At 46.0% G+C, this 19604-nt stretch overlaps 2 protein-coding genes across 5 annotated transcripts in view; one reads left to right on the forward strand and one right to left on the reverse strand.

Moving 5' to 3' along the window:
* MCMBP (minichromosome maintenance complex binding protein) overlaps nt 1-10991 on the forward strand; it is a 14409-nt gene extending 3418 nt beyond the window's left edge. For all 4 annotated transcript variants that reach the window (XM_027890865.1, XM_027890863.1, XM_027890864.1 and 1 more), the window contains 11 exons: nt 351-486; nt 1802-1950; nt 2632-2732; nt 4505-4674; nt 5433-5556; nt 6291-6408; nt 6901-7066; nt 8791-8924; nt 9381-9545; nt 9872-9960; nt 10620-10991. In XM_027890865.1, the coding sequence (XP_027746666.1) occupies nt 351-486; nt 1802-1950; nt 2632-2732; nt 4505-4674; nt 5433-5556; nt 6291-6408; nt 6901-7066; nt 8791-8924; nt 9381-9545; nt 9872-9960; nt 10620-10746 (1479 nt within the window). In that variant the 3' untranslated portion in view covers nt 10747-10991. The remainder of the gene's footprint in view (nt 1-350; nt 487-1801; nt 1951-2631; nt 2733-4504; nt 4675-5432; nt 5557-6290; nt 6409-6900; nt 7067-8790; nt 8925-9380; nt 9546-9871; nt 9961-10619) is intronic.
* Nucleotides 10992-13513: 2522 nt separating this feature from the next.
* The window catches only part of INPP5F (inositol polyphosphate-5-phosphatase F), a 35379-nt gene continuing 29288 nt past the window's right edge, over nt 13514-19604 (reverse strand). Inside the window, exons 15-21 of the mRNA XM_027890868.1 lie at nt 19023-19221; nt 17991-18062; nt 17821-17894; nt 16594-16722; nt 15801-15888; nt 14665-15210; nt 13514-14523 (exon numbers count right to left, since the gene is read on the reverse strand). Coding sequence (XP_027746669.1) covers nt 13920-14523; nt 14665-15210; nt 15801-15888; nt 16594-16722; nt 17821-17894; nt 17991-18062; nt 19023-19221 — 1712 coding nt within the window. The 3' untranslated portion in view covers nt 13514-13919. The remainder of the gene's footprint in view (nt 14524-14664; nt 15211-15800; nt 15889-16593; nt 16723-17820; nt 17895-17990; nt 18063-19022; nt 19222-19604) is intronic.

Raw genomic sequence — 19604 nt, forward strand, 5'->3', positions numbered from 1 at the left:
GTGCACAGAGGGGATGCAAATGAAGGAGATGTGGGAGAGAAGATTCTTGCTTTTTTAATTTGTTCCTGACCACAAGCGTGTTCTCAGGGAAGAAAACCCTCCCTCCTTTAGAGACTGATGGTGCAATAGCACCTGGTGATTTTTAGTTTGTATTGTCATAAAAAGCCACTGACTCTCTGGTCTCCTGCAGCAGGTTATTTATGTGTCTGAAGAGGTAACAGTTTGATTCATTATTCTCATGTCTTGCTGAAAATAAAACACCAGAATTTTGTTAAAAAACCCCAAACAACCCTTCCTGTGCCTGGGTTGCCCCTGCCCAGCCTGTGGTTGTCCTTAACCCCCAGTTTCAGGCCTACATCAGTGCCAGCCAAGCCCGGGTCAGCCCTTCAACTTCCTACACCCCCAGTCGCCACAAGAGGAGCTACGAGGAGGACGAGGACATGGATCTGCATCCATCCAAGCAGAAGGAGCAGCATATGGGTAACAGTTGCTATTGATCAATAGTTAGGATATCTCTCCAGAATTTGTAGAAATTTCAGTTTTAAAACCTGAAATATTTGCAGCTGTTTGTAGCAGCAGTGTTGGTGCAGCCTTCAGAACTAATTTAGTGGCTTGGTTGAAGTCAGCAGTGGTTGATTAGAAGTGTTGTGTGACTTGTTGGCATGACTGTGGAGTTAGTTCCTGAGAGCAGCACTGCTGCATTGCCTCTGAGGTGGAACAGCACACAAACCATTTACAGCAGCAGGTGGGACTTGAGCAGTTTGTGTTGAATTTCCCACTGCATCACAGATTTCACAGTAATGGGAGGGAAATCATGTAGTTTGGTCTCTCCCGCTGTGTGTGGCTCTTCCTGTGTAAATTGGAGCTGAACTCCATGTCAGTCAGTGCTGCTTTGCTGCAGAGTGTGTATCCAGCAGAGATCTTCCAGCCTCCCCTTTCTTCCAACCTGATTCACTAATCCAGCTTCAGGGAGGAACACGATCCATGGCAGACACCTGCAGCACCCTGAAGAAAGCATTTAAACCTTTCCAGAGGGGGGTATTTCCAACACTGCCAGTGTGCAGCTCTTACTTGTGTTGCAATCAGCCTGTGAACTGTTTGGTTTGATGCTCAGCCATGGAGATGCCACTTAAACTGGAATGGGGTTCTTCTGGAAGATTTTGGCAAGTTTTCTTGCCAATAAGAGAAAGTGGTTAGTTTAAGTTGTTGGTCCTGTTAAAGAAAAAAAACTGTAGAAGTTGCTGCTGTCTTTGGTTCGGTGTTCTGTGCCTGTCAGGTTCATTAGCTGGCCTCTGGATTTTCTTTTTGTATTCTTACCAGATTGCAAGACAGGATAGACTGAACTGTCTGTGTACCCAGGACTGATCAACTGTAGAACAGATTTTTATTGCTGTATTATTGCTGAAAATCTACAGAGATTTTTAATGTAAACTGATTCTTTATGCATATCCTAACCTTTAAGAGCTATCTGGGATTTTAAAGTTGAAGTGCAGAAATATATTACTTTTGCAGTCCTATGGACTGCAGAGAAAAGTCATTCACCCAATGTAAACATTACATTTTGAAAATCATATTTGTGGCCAAGACACATAGATCTGTACTGGCACTCTCACTCACACTTAACTTGACAATGTAAAATATTCATTTGTGAGACTTTTTGGATGTCAAATATATTGCATTATTAAATGTTTTTATCTCAAATGTCTTGTTAAATTAGTTTAATTCCGTGTTGTTCCCTGGAGAAAGCTGTTCAGTTTTGCACTGGTGTTTAAAGAGCCTGCAATTCTGTGTTTTTCAGGAGGTGGAGGTGATATCCATGGATGTGTGGAGCCAAAGAGATTAGAAACAGAAGCTCCTGCTGCTCATCATCTCATTTCTCCCAACTGCTCCCCTCCACTTGACCTAAATTTCCCATTGCCAGGAGAGAAGGGACCAGCCTGTCTTGTCAAGGTAACACAAGTGGAGAGGGGCTGATGAGCAGGGCCTCAGTGAGGCACAGAATCCGAGGTTACAGTGGGACTGGTTACTCTTGCAGACAGCTTTATAGGCACAGAAACTGTCTCTCCAGTCAATAATTTTGTTTCTACAAATCATTGCATGGTTTCTTTTCACTGTTACATTGTTTTTCTTCCTGATTGCTGCATTTGAACTGCTGAAATCCCTCAGCAGCATTTATTATTGCACCTTTTCAGCACAGTTTAAAAAAAAAAAGTCCAGTACTAGACGCTTGAGGGTGTAGATGGTATTGAGTCTGGAATTTCTGCTTCTAGGATTTTTCCTCTAAAGGAAGAAAGTTGTGATGGAACAAGCTGAAAAAACCAATAAACTACACATTTGTTTATTGGATTTGAAATAGTCCTTGATTCACTACTGTGCTGTACTGACTATCAAACTTCACCACAAGATTTCTGTGCTGTTTGTGTGTTGACTTGCCTTATTCAGCAAATCTGGATGAAACATTGGCGTTGAAAGAGCGCTAATGGAAAAAGAAAGGGAATCGTAGAAACTCCCTTTTTCAGTGTAAGCTGAGTTCCACCGAGGGCTGGGGGAGACCTGTTCACACAGGCTGCTCTCAGGCCACACTGAGAGGCTTTTCCATCCTTCCTAACCCCTGGATTTGGTTTCTCTCAGGTCTATGAGAGCTGGGAGAGCTTCAAAGTGAACGATGTGCTGGAGGTTTATGGAGTTCTGTCCGTGGATCCGGTGCTGAGCTTGGTGAACAGTGAGGAGAGGTAAGGCTGCCCCCAGGGAGGGCTGTGCTTGTCCCCGTGAGCAGGCAAGGAAAGGTGGAAATCACAACAGTTATGCTCAACAGGTCAGTTCTGCTGCTTCAAAAAGCTTGATAAGGGAAGTGTTAGGTCAGTGTCTTGTAAACTCCAATCCAAAGTGCTCTGGTCCATCCATACCCTTGGATATACAGGGCATCTTTTCTTTAGGTTGCTGTACAGTCCATAAAGCAGAAAGTGCTTCTATAGCTAAATGGTTTGTGTTCTTTCATGCCTATTAAACTTTCAGTCAGTGAGTGAATAGTGAACAAGCTTTCAAATTAACTTTAAAATTATAAAATGCCCTTTGGCAGTAATTTCTAAGTCCATGATAGTTGTTACCATAAACATTTCAGAAGAGTATAAAAAAAAAAGTTTGCATATTTGCATGGAGAGTGATAGTGATCAACTTGAGTAAAATTTGGGTTGATTTTTTCATTCATTAAGGTATATCATCATGCTATGCCACTGATAGAAACTTCCCCTTTCCCCTGCTGCTCTGCAGTTACTTGTCTGACAAAAAAACAAACTAATCCAAGGTGCAAGAAGTCAGGTTTTAAACCAAAACTCTTGACCAGTCTAACATAAATACTACTGATGTCTTGAACCACTGCGCTCTGAGTGATTTGTGGTGGTGACTTTGTTTATCTTTCTGATCAGTACAATATCCAGAGTGCAGTGTGAATCCTTTATAGTGCCAGCTTCTTAAAAATTAACTCAGCCTGGCCGGCTGCTCTGGGTTATCATCTGTGTGACAGCTCATCCCAGACTGGCAGCTCACTTGCTCTGTCACAGGTTGGCTGTTTTTCCCCTGCGTGTCGTTCTGTCACAAATAAACAAAATGTTGGCATTTAGCAATGTTTTGAGTGCAAACGAAAGAAATGTAGTGGAAAGGGTGGGCAGTGTGTGGGTGAAGTGCCTTTGAAGTTATAAAGCCCGTCAGCTTTTAGAACCAGTGGATTAAATTTGTGCTAAACTTTAGTATCATCTGATATACTCACTTTAGGGACTTTAGTTTCTGCATGACAAAGGAAAACCACCTGGGAGGAATTTTGTAAGACATGTTCAGGGAGAGCAAAGCTCCTCCATCTGAACTTTTAAATGAAGAGGTAATACTTGCAGGTTCCAGCTGAGCTACGTTTGGATCTATTTACTCAGAGTTTTTTTTACTCAGCCAGTGACTGAGTAACTGTGTAGAAGATCCTGTCAGGCTCCAGAACCCAGTGGAATAAGAAAATCCCCCATGTTCCTACACAGACAAATGTAACAAATCATGGCCTTATTTTCCTGGAAGTTACTGTTTAGACTTCATTCTGTACAGGCTGTCCAGAGCAGTGTGTAACATTTTACTTGAAGCTACAGATTATGAAATGATGCAGCAAATAATAAATGTGGGTTTGTTTGGTTTGGGGGGGTTGTTTGTTTTTTGTTGTTTGGGGGTTTTTTTCCCCGAAAAGTTCGGTTTGATTATTTTTTTAAAATAATAGAATCCAGGTTTTTCTGGCCAGGCCTGCTTTGGCAGTTCTGTCCCATGATATGATTGAGATTTGGTGTTTATGGTGTCTGTAAAACTCCTAGAGAGGGTGGTTTGCACGTGGGAGGAGTTCCCAGGAGCTGGGAGCGGATGTTGGTTGTTCCCACCTGCTCCGTTCCTGGCCTGGTTCCATCTGCCCTCAGTCAGACAGGGAGGAATTCCCAAGGGATGTTTGGGAGCCCGGTTTTTCCATGCCCTTTCCTAGGGACAGCTCAGCCCTGGATCCTATGGAGTGCATGGACACGGCCGAGGAACAGAGAGTGCACAGCCCTCCTGCCTCCCTGGTGCCCAGGATCCACGTCATTCTGGCCCACAAGCTGCAGCACATCAACCCCCTGCTGCCTGCCTGCCTTAAGGAGGAGGAGAGTAAAGCCTGTGAGTATGGGAGCCCTGGGCACTGCCTGGCACAGGGGAGCACACATGGCTGGCTCTGAGGAAAGGGCCTTTTTTTTGGCTTGATTTGGCTGAAAGAAACGGGATTTATGTCAAACTTGGCTTTGCGTTCGACGTGCCCAAGGATTTTAGTGAGCTGTTCAGCCATGAGATTTGATTAGTTTTCAAATGGTGTTGCTGGAATATTAGATTTCCAAGGCAGTCTGACAGTGGAAATAAGAGACATGCTGACAATATGAAGAACAATAATACTGTGCAGAAAACAAGGCAATTCTGCTTTTAAGTGACTGTGCTAGTCCTTGTGGCCTCTTCGACTGTTATGATTGTGTCATTGAATTATTGCTCTGATATTTATCATTTTGTTCCTTGAGTGCTTTGTATTTATTGGTTGTCCTGAGCTGTATCACATGTAAGAGGGTTTTTTTTCTGCCTTTAAATAAAGTGGGTGGGCTATTATTTTAGAAACTTGGCTCCATCCAGACTTTGTAGCCTTCTGCAAGTGTGTTACACAGTATCTAATTTTTAAAAAGGAAAAGCATTTCCAAGGAAATGTTGAGTGATTTGGGTTATCCAAAGCCAGTAATTGCTCAGCTGGAAAAAACGATGAATGTTTGTTTCTTTTTCCTCAACTGCTTTAGAATAAACATTTTCCTCATCAAATTATAATAGTAAGATTTGGAGAGAAGTGGGTGAGAAACAGCACATTTCCTGACATTTGTTGTCTTCTGTTTTTTTGTCAGTTGTTTCCAATTTCATGTCTGAGCTGTCGCCAGTGAGAGCAGAGCTGCTGGGGTTCCTCACCCATGCCCTCCTGGGAGACAGTTTGGCTGCTGAGTACCTGATACTGCATCTCATCTCTACAGTGTGAGTATTGTGATCTCTGGCAGTTTAGATACTCAACACCTAACAGACACCTCTGTTTATGGGGTTCTTCAGCAATTTTTTTGTTGATTTTAAACTGTCACTGCATGAAATGACTCATTAAAATCTCAGGTGTGAAGCTTCAGTCAGTGTGTTTTGCTTAGATTAAGTGTAGTTGTCAGGCTCCAATTTAATGTTAGTCCTTTGAGTCTTCAGAATTAAAATGGGTTCTGTTTCCATTCTTTTTAGTGGCACTGAGTGCTCTGACACTTAGACTAGAATGTATTTTCTGTCTTAGCTGGTGTCACATAAAGGTTGAGAGTTGTCCAGGATGGGGAGAAGATAGACAGGAGAAGAGGGAGAGGAGAGCTGAGGGCAGGTAAAGGAGATGAACAGGTTGATAAGTAGGGAAGTGGAGACTGGGCCCGAGAAAGGAAAAGAATGAAGTGTGTTTGCTGAGTAGCAATGGAGTACCAGGAGAACAGAATGTCTGGAGGCACAGGGCAGGATCCCAGACACTGGAAGGGCACTTTTGGGCAGTGCCAGAGCCTTGAGGAGCAGCTCCAGCCTGGCTCAGCTCCCTGGGCACTGGGCAGGGAACAGGGGATGACTGTTACTGATGTGTTGGCACTGAAATCCTGCTGGCTCTCTGAGGTGCCACACAGCACCCCAGCTGAGTGATACCTGTGCCCAGTGTAACTCAGAGGCTTGTCTAACCTGTGTTGTTTTTGGTGTAGTTATGCAAGACGAGATGTGCTTCCTCTGGGAAAATTCACTGTCAACTTGAGCGGGTGTCCCAGGAACAGCGTCTTCACCGAGCACATCTACCGCATCATCCAGCAGCTGGTGCCAGCAGTAAGCCTTGGGGTGCTCCAGTGCTTCTGGGGATTGATGTTCTCATTGTTTCAACCCAGAAACAACACTTTAGTTGATTCTTTGATTTCTGAAGCAGGCTGCTTCAATGAAGGCTCCTGCTGCCCTCTGAGGGAGCAGCTAACAGCAGGGGTGTGTGTTCAATCTCTGCGTGCCACATTACCTAGAATGAATGCGGAGTAAAAGCCTCTCTTCAGAGGCACTGAACTAACAGCCAGATGCTGCATGCTTTATTTTGTCTCCCTGGAATCATATTTTGACACTTAGTTAGGGTGCCATTATGGTTTATTCCCGCTTGTGGGCACCGCTCTGCAGAAACCCGCAGTAATTCAGCGTGGGGTGGTAATGACGTTACTGCCGCCATCACCCGTTTGTTGTTCAGGTCGTGCAGGACGTGCAGGGCAGGGAGGGGGGGTTGTGAGCAGCGCTGCTGTGCTGTGGGCAGTGGGCAGTGCTGCTGTGCTGTCGTTGCAGTCCCACCGGCTGCAGATGACCATCGAGAACATGAACCACTCACGCTTCATCCCGCACAAGGACTACGCCGCCAACCGCCTGGTGACCGGGGTGCTGCAGCTGGCCAGCAACACCTCCCTGGTGCTGGACGAGACTCAGCTGGAGCAAGGACAGCTCGACACAACAGGTGGGCACTTCCTGGCATTTAAAATCCCAGCTGGCAGGTTAAAAGTCGCTGTGTTTTAAGAGGTATGCTGATTGTGTGCCGGCGGTGACGGTCTGTTACAAAACTGTCCTCATTTCATCGCTATGGACAAGCTCCCTGCAGCCTCCTCAGTCAGCTTAGGACAAACGTGGGTAATTCCTTAGTACCCAAATAACTCTGATTAATTAGAATGGCCTTTCAGTTTGCTGTGGTAATGCTTGAAGTGGGAAGCATCTGCTGCTTCCTTATGCTCTGTCCTTTTCCTGTATGTATGGAAACCATCCCCTGAGAGTCCAGCCAAGAACTGGAAATAAAAAGATTGGGAAAAAAAAGGATGGTTCTATCTTTTAAGCTGATGTAATGTGGTTTCTGCAGAGCTTTAGACGTGAATAAATTAAATGTATTTCATTCTAACTTACCTAAAAGATGAGTTGCACTTACTGAAGGTTCAGTGAGTGTGGAAGCACAGTGCAGGTACCTGTGGTGCCCCCTGTGCTCTGCAGGGCCTGGAGTTGGACTTCACTGATCCTTGGGGGTCCCCTCCAGCTCAGGATGTTCTGTGGTTCTGGTAAAGAAAGCACTGCAAGTGACTTCATGTTAAAATAAAAAAGGCTCTCTTGAGAAACCTGCTCTTTTTTTTTTTTTAATTACTGCTCTTATAAATTATTCATTGAAATTATTCTATTGCTCTCCAGTCTTCAGTGGTTTTTTTGTTACTCTGCTTTAGGGAAGTTACAAAATTTCACTCAAGTAAAACGAGTAACAAACTTTACATTGTCTGTTTCCAAAAAAGGTTGTCAAAACATGAAAAGCTCCCATTGAGGGAAAACTTGCTGTGCTGGTTTGTAGGTTTTCTAAAATGTTTGTCCATAATGTCTAAAACCAACCTCAGCATCTAATGATAAATAATATTGTAGGTATTAAAAGTTGCAGGTAAAAAAAAAAAAAAAACTTGTTAATTTTATTTCTTTTTTGATGTGATGTTATCTACTGAATTTAGAGTAAAAAAAAAAGTAAACATTTTTAACTTCTTATAGCAAATTTGGGAACAAAATTTAATCCTAGAGAAGTGTCTTCAGATGCAGTAGTTGGTTTGGAACTCTTGGAAGTTCCAGCTTAGAGATTTCAAATGGCAAAATGTGCCAGGAGTAAACCATACTGTTAAATTTGCCTTAATTTACAGTATAATAAATTAATACTAACTGGTTGAAAGCAAAGCCGTAACATTAGATGTGTGATGTGATGCAGTAACACTGCTGAAGAGAAATTCAGTTTGTCAGGTCCATGTTGGTATTTCAAAGGGAGAATTCCAAGAGCCAACCAGCTAATTTGTCAGTCTTTTTATATTTTAAATAACTTGTTTCACGTAAGGCAAGTGACTGCTATAAAAATGAGATGGGTTGTGCTTTGTCCACTTTTGAGGGGAGATTTGTTTGGTTTTTCACTGGAAATAGTTGCCTGGCTTTGCAGGGCTGATAAAAAGGTGAGCTGTGAACACATGTACTGAACCAGATCAAATTTAGACTGGAAATTAGGAATCCTTAGTTTGGATCTCATGAAATGGTGGTGTCTGTCTGGAAGACACCACAGACCCCGAAGAAGCAGGAAGGCTGCAGGAATTGCTGACTAAAGGCAGATTGAACCAAGATTGAGGTGTGACTGTATCTGTTTGGGTCTGTGCTCAGGGGTTTGTTCCCACACTGCAGGTGTCCACAACGTGACGGCGCTGGGCAATCTGATCACCTGGCAGAAGGTGGATTATGACTTCAGTTACCACCGGATGGAATTCCCCTGCAACATTAATGTGCTCATCACCTCGGAGGGCCGGTCCCTGCTGCCGGTACGGGAGCAGGGGATGCTCTGGGATTGGGAATGCAGGTGGCACTGCCTGCCCAGAGCAGCCCTGCCAGGGCCCAGTGCAGATGATCCCCAGGGCCCGTGGGACAGTGGCAGTGGTGCTGCCTCCTCCTCAGACAGCAGGGGTGGCAGGCAGTGGCAGTGCCAGGGAGGGGCACAGGCTGCAGGTGTGGGCCCCTCCCAGAGCCCCAGAGCTGGCACTGCCCCCGGGGAGCCCAGGGTAGCAAACAGCTGATCTCTGGCACTCCAGCTCCATCAGCTGAGCCTCTGCTTCCCTGCCCGAGTGGAGCTGGCTGCTGCTTCACAGCGAGGCTGCACCTTAAAGAACTGTCTGACCTTAATTCTGGGAAAGGACTTCTGTTGGCTTCGGGAGTAAATTGGTTTGGGAATAGAAAACAGTGGGATGTGGCAAGAGATGGTGTGTGATTTTATCTTCCAGTCAGATTGCCAAGTCCACCTCCAACCCCAGATAATCCCACCAAACATGGAGGAGTACATGAGCAGCCTCCTGACAGCAGTGCTCCCGTCTGTGCTCAACAAATTCCGAATTTACCTGAGTTTGCTGAGGCTGCTGGACTACAGCATATCTGATGAGGTGACCAAGGTAGGGAAGACTCCACTAACACATTCTCAACTGTGTAGCTGGATAGAAGGCACCTTAACAGACTGTTCCTGTACTTTCCCTGTTGATGAATCTCCTTCAGGTGTTCTGAAAACCAAACCAGAAGTATTTTCATGTCAAGGGTTTGTCAAGTATCCACTGAAATAAGTATAGTACAAATGAGAAACAGGACATGTACTGTTCCCTTTGCAAACCAGTTCTGTTCCAAGATGAGAATGTCACGTAAAGGCAGTTGAGGTGTTGAGCTCTTTGCAAGCTCCACTCTGGGTAGGGGTTGTGTTCTCTCTCTAACTGCTGGCTGCCCACAGGCAGTGGAGGAGGACTTTGTGGAGATGCGCAAGAACGACCCCGAGAGCATCACAGCCGATGATCTGCACAAGACACTGCTCGTGGCAAGGTGGGTGCTGCTGCTTGTCCTGCCTGAGGCTTCCCACAGAGCTGCTCTCTGCAGCTGGATACCTCCTAGGATACTGCAAGGAAAACATACTGCCTTGAGAAACCTGCTCTTATAAATTGTTCATTGAAATTACTCTATCGCTCTTGAGTGTTTTTTTGTTACTCTGCTTTAGGAAAGTTACAAGATTTCACTCAAGTAAAACGAGTAACAAACTATACATTGTCTGTTTCCAAAAAAAAAAAAAGTAATCAAAACATGAAAAGCTCCCATTGAGGGAAAACTTACTGTGCTGGTTTGTAGTTTTTCTAAAATGTTTGTCGATAATGTCAAAAAAAACCCTCAGCATCCAGTGACAAATAATATTGTAGGTATTAAGAGCTGCAGATAAAAAAAGGCTTGTTAATTTTATCTCCTTTTTGGTGTGATGTTATCTACTGAATTTAGAGTAAAAAAAAGTAAACATTCTTAACTTCTTATAGCCAAGTTGGGAACGAAATTTAATCCTAGAGAAGCGTCTTCAGACGCAGTAGGTGGTTTGGAACTCTTGGAAGTTACAGCTTAGAGATCTCAAAGTCAACCATACTGTTAAATTTGCCTTTGTGTGGGGTGGGGCTGTGCAGGTTTGGTCTCTGCCCTGACCCCCCTGTGTGTCCCCCCAGGTTCCTGTCGCTCAGCGCGGGGCAGACGACGCTGTCGAGGGAGAGGTGGCTGAGAGCCAAACAGCTGGAGGCCCAGCGCAAAGCCAGGCTGCAGCAGCAGAAATGTGTCAATGGCAACGAACTTTAACACCTTGAAAACTCGTCTAATCCTAGGTGGAACCCAGACTAAGATTGGAATATTGTTTATACCAGTTTTTGTAGATAATTTATACCAAAAAAGTTATGGATATTTACCCTCGCAGCCTGAACACGCTTAACTCTGTTCAGCCACTTCAGCATATTTTATGGAATTTTTTTGGACCCTGTTTTGTAATTGAAAATTGGTAACAATGAGCAAATTGTTTGATATTAAACTTTAATACTGAAGTTGCATAAACTTATTTCCTTTGATAATGAGAAAATGTAACCCCGAGCCCTCGGTCCACAGCCGTGCTGGGCTTTGCTCTGGGATTCCTCTTTTGCTCCAATTCCAGAAGGCAGGATTGGGAGGCTCAGAGCTCCCAGCTGGCCAGAGCTGCAGCTGCGGGAGGTGCTGACTTCAGCATGGAGCTGTGGGTGCTGTGAGCTGAGGCAGCACAGTGGAGTGGTTTGATCTCACCCCTGACCAGGTCAGCTATGAAATCCATCTTTGTTGTGCTTAGAGCAGAACAGGACTCACTTCTCAAATATCTCTGATGAGCTTTGTTTTGGCACAACTTCTTAAAAAAACCCACATTGACTGTAGAACTGGTGACACATCCTTGTCCAAACCATAGCTTACTTTCCCCCAGCAGCACTGCAGTGTGGATAAGGGTTGGAATAATATCCCTGAAGCATTAACAATGGTCTGCATCCCTTATTCCTGTCCATTTGAGCTGCTCTCAGGGGCTGTGCCGCCCCAGATGGCACCTGCAGAATTAGTTTAACAAGGGTGGTTGAGGTAGTGAAGTGTCGAAGCAGCACAGGCTGTGCTGCAGTCAGTAGGGCTGCCTGTGTGGACACAGCCTGCAGGAGCCCAGGATGGAGCCACTGCTACATTTTGCTTCAATTAATCCTTTCCTGAACAAGAAAAAAGGCCAAGTTTCCATTAAGCTCAGAGCACCTTTCCTTGGGGTTTTTGCATGGCTGAGATCATGTGAACAGGAACCCTCTTTTTTTGCTGCTTTTTTCCTGTTCTAATTATGAGGGGGCTGCTGCACAGCCAGGCTACACATTTTGTCTCTGCACAAAGAGTATTATGAAACAATATTTGTGTATCCTAAACTTGAGCCAAGTTTGATGGCCTTTCACTTAAAGTTTATTCCTTTTTTTTTCATCACTAAATGAATATTCATGGCTTCATCTGCCTTATGTGAAGTGAAGCAACCAAGCAAATCCAGGAGGGAAATGTTCTCTTCCAAAGGCAGCAGGGCTGGAATGCAGAGCTGTAAGATGGGCTCAGAGGATGGTTCTGTGCGTGTTGCCATCTCCAGGATTCCATGTGTAAGTAGGGGACAGTTCATAAGCTGGAAGGAGGGATTGTGACAGGACAAGAGGCAATGGCTGCTCCCAGAGGGCAGGTTCAGGTTGGATATTGGGAAGGAATTCCTGGCTGGGAGGGTGGGCAGGCCCTGGCACAGGTTGCCCAGAGAAGCTGTGGCTGCCCCATCCCTGGGAAGTGTCCAAGGCCAGGCTGGATGGGGCTTGGAGCGACCTGGGCTGGTGGAAGGTGTCCCTGCCCAGGACAGGGGGTGGCACTGGATGATCTTTGAAGTCCAGCTCAGGTGGTCCTGCTTGAGCAGGGGGATGATGCCCTCCAGCACTCCCAACTGCACCCACTCTGGGACTCCTGACAACCCCCAGCCCTGGAGCACCACATCCCTCAACATCACGTACCAAACCCAGCCTTTGATTGCACTTTTTTTATTAAAATATCTCATGTATATTGCTCACATTAAAATACAGCAGTAGTTTAATTTTAAATATCGCCACAAGTATAGACACTCAAAAAAAAAAAAAAACCCAAACCCACATCACTTTAATAAAATAAATAAATTTGTTTATCAAAGTTTCAGGCTGTCAGGGTTAGATGAGAAGTCGTTTCAGACACACTACAGGTCCTAAGACACAGAACTACCCTCCCGCAGGACAGGAGGCTGTGGGGACACCACGTGCAGATTATCTACAGCACAGGGATGAGACAGAGGCACCGGGGCTGGGGGTGTCACAGTCACAAAGCACAGCACAGGGAGGCCCTGCCTCACAGCAGCTCTGGGATCAGCTCCTGGCAGGGCAGGGCAAGGCATTTCTGGGAAAGAGCATTGGGCTGGATTTTGACACACACAGAGAAGGGGAGTTTTTATCCCAGCAGGAGTTGATGTTTAGCTTTATCCTGGGAACAGGGAATGAATTTGGTCTGGGGTGGATGCTCCCAACTCTGCTCTGATTATGGAAGCAGTACCCTGCCTGCTGCTTCAGATGTTGTCTGGACTTGGCAGTTGGAACAGTTTCAAGAGGGACACAAGGCCTGAAGGGCAGGTGTCTTGTCTTGCTTTAACAGACACAGAAAATTGGAATGAACTGGCAGAGTTTGGAATTCAGAAAAAAAGGAAATAAGAATTGCTTTAACGTGGGCAAAACAGCTTGAGGGCATTTGCTTCATTTCCCCTCACCTCAGGGGAGGAAAAAAAGAACCAATCTCCAGAAGAAATCTGCACTGCAGGATCGTGGATAGTTCAGACTGAGTCTTTAATGAAAGTGTTCCAGGATGGGTGGAAAGAAAAGGATAGCAAAGAAATCTCACTTTCTGGGTAAAGTATTTAAATTCAACAAAAACTCATCGGTTCCCGTTGTAGAGGCACAATTCAGAGAAAGCTGCATCTAAAACCTCAATGAAAACAAGTAAAAACTCTAGTCCAAAAATAAATAAAATGTCCTTTACCGGTAGGTTATTTTGCTGGTGTAGTGCAAGGTAAGTAAGGTCAGAGAAGTGCAGTATCACCTTTGTAGTATAAATACTTTCTACATAATTCAGAAGAGCTACAAAATTAGTCTCCAAAAAATAACTGTGCAACACATCTAAGATAGACAGCATGCTTACTGAGTCCCAGTGTCTAAGCTACCTGTTTGAATGGGGGGTTCACCGCTGTGTCTCACCTCGGGAGGGAATTCTGCTGCTTGGTCACAGCCAAATCCATCTGCATCTCTCACTGCCTGTAAACAAGTTACCTCTTATGGATCCCAGTATCCAGCAGCTGTTCTTGCCACCATGAGTCCTGCCATCATGTTTTTGTAGCACTTTATTGAGAGCCACAACCAGAAGAACACTTCCCGAATCAGCAACTAGATCTGAATTATCCGGGTCTGGCATTGCGTAAACATTTCCCTCAGTTCTTTTTGTTTGATTTCATTTAAAGCTTCTGGTTCCGCAGGGCTCTTCTGGACCTTTGCCACGGCAAAGTTGATGCCTTGAGTCAGTCCTGCCTGGGTGATGTTTGCAACCTGGACCATGGAGCTGCGGATCTTGGCAAAGGGGGACACGGCCCTGCTGCTCTCGGCGGGAGAGGGAGAGCTGTGGAGTCCTGGCTCGGGGTTCCCACACACAGAGCCGGGGCTCCTATGGGATTTACTGCAGTCGGTCCCACCCACAGCCAGGAGCTGAGGGCTGGGCTCAGCAGAGCGGACATCCAGCTTGGAGGGCCGGGAAGGGACGTCCCCCACAGCTTCAGCCTTGGGTTGTGCCGCGTTATTGCTGCTGTGGGCCGCGGGGCCGTGGGGCTGCTGAGAACCAGCCTGAGCCTCCAGAACATCGGAGCCCTTGCTCTGGGCATCCTGCACGAACCTCTGGCAGTACACATCGATGGGCTTGGGGAGCTCCCCGAGTGCGCTGGCACCAGAGGGCGCGGCCGCGTCCTCGTCCTGGCAGTGGGAGCGGCCAGGCTGGGAGCTCTGCCCCTCCTGCGATCCCTGCCCCTCCTGCGATTCCTGCCCCTCCTGCGATCCCTGCCCCTCCTGCCAGCCCTGCCCCTCCTGCCAGCCCTGCCCCTCCTGCCAGCCCTGCCCCTCCTGCGATCCCCGCCCCTCCTGCGATCCCTGCCCCTCCTGCCAGCCCTGCCCCTCCTGCCAGCCCTGCCCCTCGGGCACGGCGGTGTCCGCGCTGCTCAGGGACTGCGAGCGGCTGGCCAGGCGCGGGGCCGAGGCCAGGATGCCGCAGCTGGGCAGCACGTAGTCCGTGGGGCCGATGTTCTCCAGGGAGTCCGTGAGCTGGTTGTCCTCGTCCGACTTGGAATTAGTCAGGAAGTCGTCGGAATGGAATGAGTCGTTATCTGAGCCCTCTGTGTCAGATTCGGTCTGGGCTTTGGGATCTGCCCCTGGGTTCTCCAGAGTTTCAAGGCTACTGTCTGATTTCCAGAGATTCACTTTCAAGTTTGGCTTCAAAAAATTGACTTTCACTTCTGGTTTAGCGAAGCTGCCCAGCTTGCGAAGGTTGCCGATGTTGACGTTGGATTTGGTTTGTTTCACTTTCTGATTGAGGGAGGAGAACTTGCTCAGCAAATAGTTCTTGCCCTGGGCCAGGGAGCCTCTGTTCTGGGAGCGAATGCCAATGATGTCCTCGTGGGGTTTACTGCTCTTCCTGCAAGACAAAACTGGATTTCTAATGTACAGCCAAAGCAGTCATTTTTATAAATACCAAGTATTCACTGACTTCCAGTCTATCTCCACAGCAGAGATGGACACTGAGTTACTAAGTTATCCTTTCCTCACATAAATAAACGAAATTAATCCTTTCCTTACATAATATTGCACCATATAAGCTAATCAAGCTCAAACCAGCAAAAAAAGGAGGGTTGATACAGAACAGTAACCAAACAAGGAGCAGCCTCTTTCTGCAGGCACTTTAATTTTACCAGAAAAGAGATGTGAATTCTCTATTTTTGTAACCCTGACTTACCACAGGAGCAGACATTGTGTTCAGGTGGGAAAAACTGCACCAACTGCTCCCAAAGCATGTGATTTGCAGAATGTTCTTACAGTTGTGCCCACGAGCGCACACACAAAACACTGTTCTGGCCCACACCTTTTGCTGCCGTCACTGGGAGCAGCACAGGACACGTCACAGCCCCACACACAGCCCAGACATTTCCTGCAGCCACCACATGCTGTGCTTTGCCCCTGGGAAGAGCAGAAGTGGATACAGGAGGTTCCCATCCTTTCTGGACTCACCTTTCCAGCTTCTTCTCAATGATGGGCACATCCAGTCCCATCGCCTGCTTTGTGATTCTCAGCATCTCTGCAATGCACTGGAGAGTGTCTGAAATCCAAGAGCAGCCTGTCAGACCCTTAAAAACACCCCTAAAATCCCACATCCCACAATCTACAGAGAAAGAAGTCTACTTTTAACATAATTAAGTTTGTTTGGGTTTTTGGAGGGTTTTTTTTCCTTTCACCCTACAAGTTGCAGTTCAGAGTTCAAGCTTTCAAATAAGCTTAAAGAATAGACTCTCCTTGATCCCTAAATGCTGGGGTTTAAGTGAATCACTGCCACGCTGCTTCATTTGTGGGAAGAAGAGAAGCAATTATATTTATTCTAATCCTCGCTGACAAAACTCAGTGCTCCAGGTAAGGAGTGATGTTTTTTCCCCTTATTAGTGTTCATTTAATCTAGTTAAACAACAAGCAAGAACATTTCCAGACACTGATTTCCCCAAAGAAATCGATTTCTTCAGCTCTTTTAGGAGCTAATTTTGACTTCATTTTAGAAGGTTTTGGAGCAGTAAATGGACAGGGAAATATTTGGAACTTATTTGTCTTTCTATTCAAACAGTAACATCCACATGTTCACCCAGGAAGCCACACAGAGGGGTTTTTATGGTTCCCACCCTGCCCAGCTGGATTGTATCAGAGTCACTTCTGCAGAAGGGTAAATTTTAGGGGTCATGGAACAAGTGTTTCCTGGACAAACAGTGGGATACCAAACACACTTTTATGTCTTAAGCTTTCCCACAGGAAAACAAACCTTTTCCATCTTCCTCTGGGTTTCTCACCACAGCTCTGAGGGTGTGAAAATACCCACTCTGCTCTTTGTACTTGTAATGCAGCCTCATGCAGGAGAACTTGGGTTTGCCAAAGAGAGTAGGCTCAGGCCCTGAGAGAGAAATCAGATCAGACATCTTCAACCAGACCCTGAAGAGACCCTGCAGAGACTCTGCCTGAACAATCAGCACAGATTCTCTGTGTGTCCAGTACAGTCCAGCCTGATGGTTTACACCACATCACCCTTCCAAACAGAAGAAGGAAGTTTTCCACCACCTACATGCCGTGGTTTTTTCGGGAATGCTCTGGCCAGGGTTACAGGGAAAGCTGACACATTTCTACCAGGTGGGTGCAATGAAGTTGTCAGTGCTCTTGAGTGCAGTGCTTGCATCTACAGCAGCAAACAAGCTGTAGATGAAGATGTTTCTGCATCCTGTGCATCAGGATGTGTTACAAACCTCCACATGCTGTGTAAGAGCCCTTGCCACTGAACTCTTGCAAACTGCACAGGGACAGGGACAGTTACAGCCAGGAGATGATGAAATCACTGCCTATTGTGCAACGGAAGGTTAAACTCTATCAGGAGGCCACACAATTTCCCTCCCTTCTCTCCAACTAGAACATCTTTTCATCTGCAAAGAGTCAAAGACATCCCATTTTTCTTGTTTCAGCAGCAAATGCTGGATTTAGCCTGCAGATGGTACATTCTATAGCCAAGTTAAACGAGCATAACAAGGTGATTTTGTAGCAGCTTGTTTATTATCAAGCCTTGAGAAGGAAGTTTTAAAAAGCTATGAAACAGATTTAAAGTACAATTCCCAGCCAGGTGCTGCTTTTGGATCAAAGAAAGAGAGCACTGAATGCACAAACCTGTGACTCATTACAGAAGTTGATCAAGTTGTTTGATAAATAATGAAATTGGGTTTGATGATTCTGTGGTTCTTTTAAGAGTCTGAAAGAGGGAAAACTTTAGAACCCTGGCAGTGATCAAAGTTTCCATTTCCAGCAGCAGCAAAAGCTGTTCCTGGGAGGGAACAGATGACTGGCACCTGTCATGAGCAAGAAAGGCCATCTCCAGCCCTGGTGGACTGCCCAGCATTTGTGCCACACATCAAGGCTTGCTGCCTCAATCCATCTGCAGGATGCTTTGATGAGGGCTCAGCTATTGTTCAGAGCTTTCAAAAATGACACAGCGTGACTATTTTCTTACCTATTTCTATTTTTTCCAGAGCTTCAAGGCCCAACCTTTGGTACTGATTCACCTTGTCGACTTCATCGTCATAACTAGGAGAACAGAAACAGAATTGAATGCCTCCTGCTGATCCAAATCCAAGTTCCCAGAAATAACCCCACACAGGGAGAGAGAGAGCAGGGACTTACTAGGCCACGTAGTAGGCAGAGTTGGAAAGTAACAGCAGAACATCCACGTCCCTGTGAGTGGCATCAATGAGGCTGAGGAGAGGGAGGAAAAACAAATACAGGGGACAAGGTTTTATTTGCAGAGCTGTGTAACCCATGCCTGGGGAGTTTGGGGACACTCCTTTAGAATCCAACACTTGTTAAACATGGCATTATCTCCTGTGGTGCTGCTGCCTGCCCAGAGTCACTGGAAAACCCAGCCAGGTGGGTCAGGTGTTGGGTGGCCACTTCCCAAGCCAAAGTGGGATCACCTACAAGAAGTGGATCCAGGTAAGCAACGCTCTCTCCCAAACCTGAAGTTGCCTCATAGCTCAAATAGGTCAGCAGAAGGCCCAAAAATAAACAGAAAAGCCTCAAGCTATTATAAATGCCAGCAGATAAATGGAAAAATACCTCAGACTCAGTGAAGGTGATGAGACTGTGCCCTGAATAGCTGTCAGAACAACCTGCCCTGTTATTTTTAGATGCTGAAGTTTAACCTGCAGAGGATCTCAGCACTATTTCTCTTTTACAAACTAGTGAACTCTGAACTCGATAAGGAGGGGAGAGTGAGTTCATGCCCACTGTTCACAAAGAGAAATCCAGACTGTCCTACTGCTGACTCATGCCCCAAGAATTTAATCTGGCTCCAAAGTCAGGTCACACTTTCCCTGTGCAGCAATAAGGAACAGCAGCTCCTCAAACAGCCCCTCCTAGAACCAGGGGTGGTTACAAGTTCTCTCTGTGGTACCTGCCAGTTCTGGCAACATGAACTGACTGCAGGCATTTCCACATGATGTTCCAAAGGTGCACCACTTCTATGGCACTTTGGGAAAAGCACATCTTAGAGGAGCTTTTCTTCTACAACTGCACCTATTCAAACCCTCCAAGGACTCTTGTCATTCTGTGCAACTGTCCACTGGTGTTGTGCTAGCCCAGCCATCACAGTCATTTCCCATCAGCAGTGATGGGCATGGCAGAGCAGCAGCTGAGCAGTTCTGACTGTTCACACACCTTGGGTCGCAGTCAATGAGTGCCCAGCCTCCATGGAATTTTTCATCATCAGGCAAGAGCAGCTTCATGTAGCTCTGCAGCAGCTGGCTGATCAGCTCCTGGTGGCTCCTGAGGCTCTCCTTGTGCAGGGCTTCATGTTCCTTCTCTTTGGTAAATATGGAGTACAGATCCTCTGTCACAGGGATGCCCTGCATCAAATCTAAGTGAAACCCAGAAAATACCAAACAAGAAAGGAAGTTAGAAGGGACAGACTGCAAATTCCTTCCAAATGTTTCATATTTACTGATGATGCTCTTCATGGTCTTTCTGAATACAGTGTTGCCTCAGGAGGTATTACACTTCCTTCAGTGAAAAACATTTTAAGAGACACCAGCTACATAAATTTAATTTAGTCTAAAAAAAGAGACACCAAGACATTTAATGCTGAAACAAAGTTAGGGGCAAATTCCACGATGAGTCACACTGCATGCAAACCCTCTGAAGTGAGGGCTGTTTGATCTCCAAATGGAGCATCACTGTTCCTTATGGCCCATCACACAGACATGAACATTATACACAGCCAAGGTGCTTTTAAAATTCAGG

The sequence above is a fragment of the Empidonax traillii genome, unplaced genomic scaffold, assembly GCF_003031625.1.
Source record: "Empidonax traillii isolate 1590-97213 ecotype Southwest subspecies unplaced genomic scaffold, ASM303162v1 scaffold301:size691294, whole genome shotgun sequence".
Taxonomy (NCBI): domain Eukaryota; kingdom Metazoa; phylum Chordata; class Aves; order Passeriformes; family Tyrannidae; genus Empidonax; species Empidonax traillii.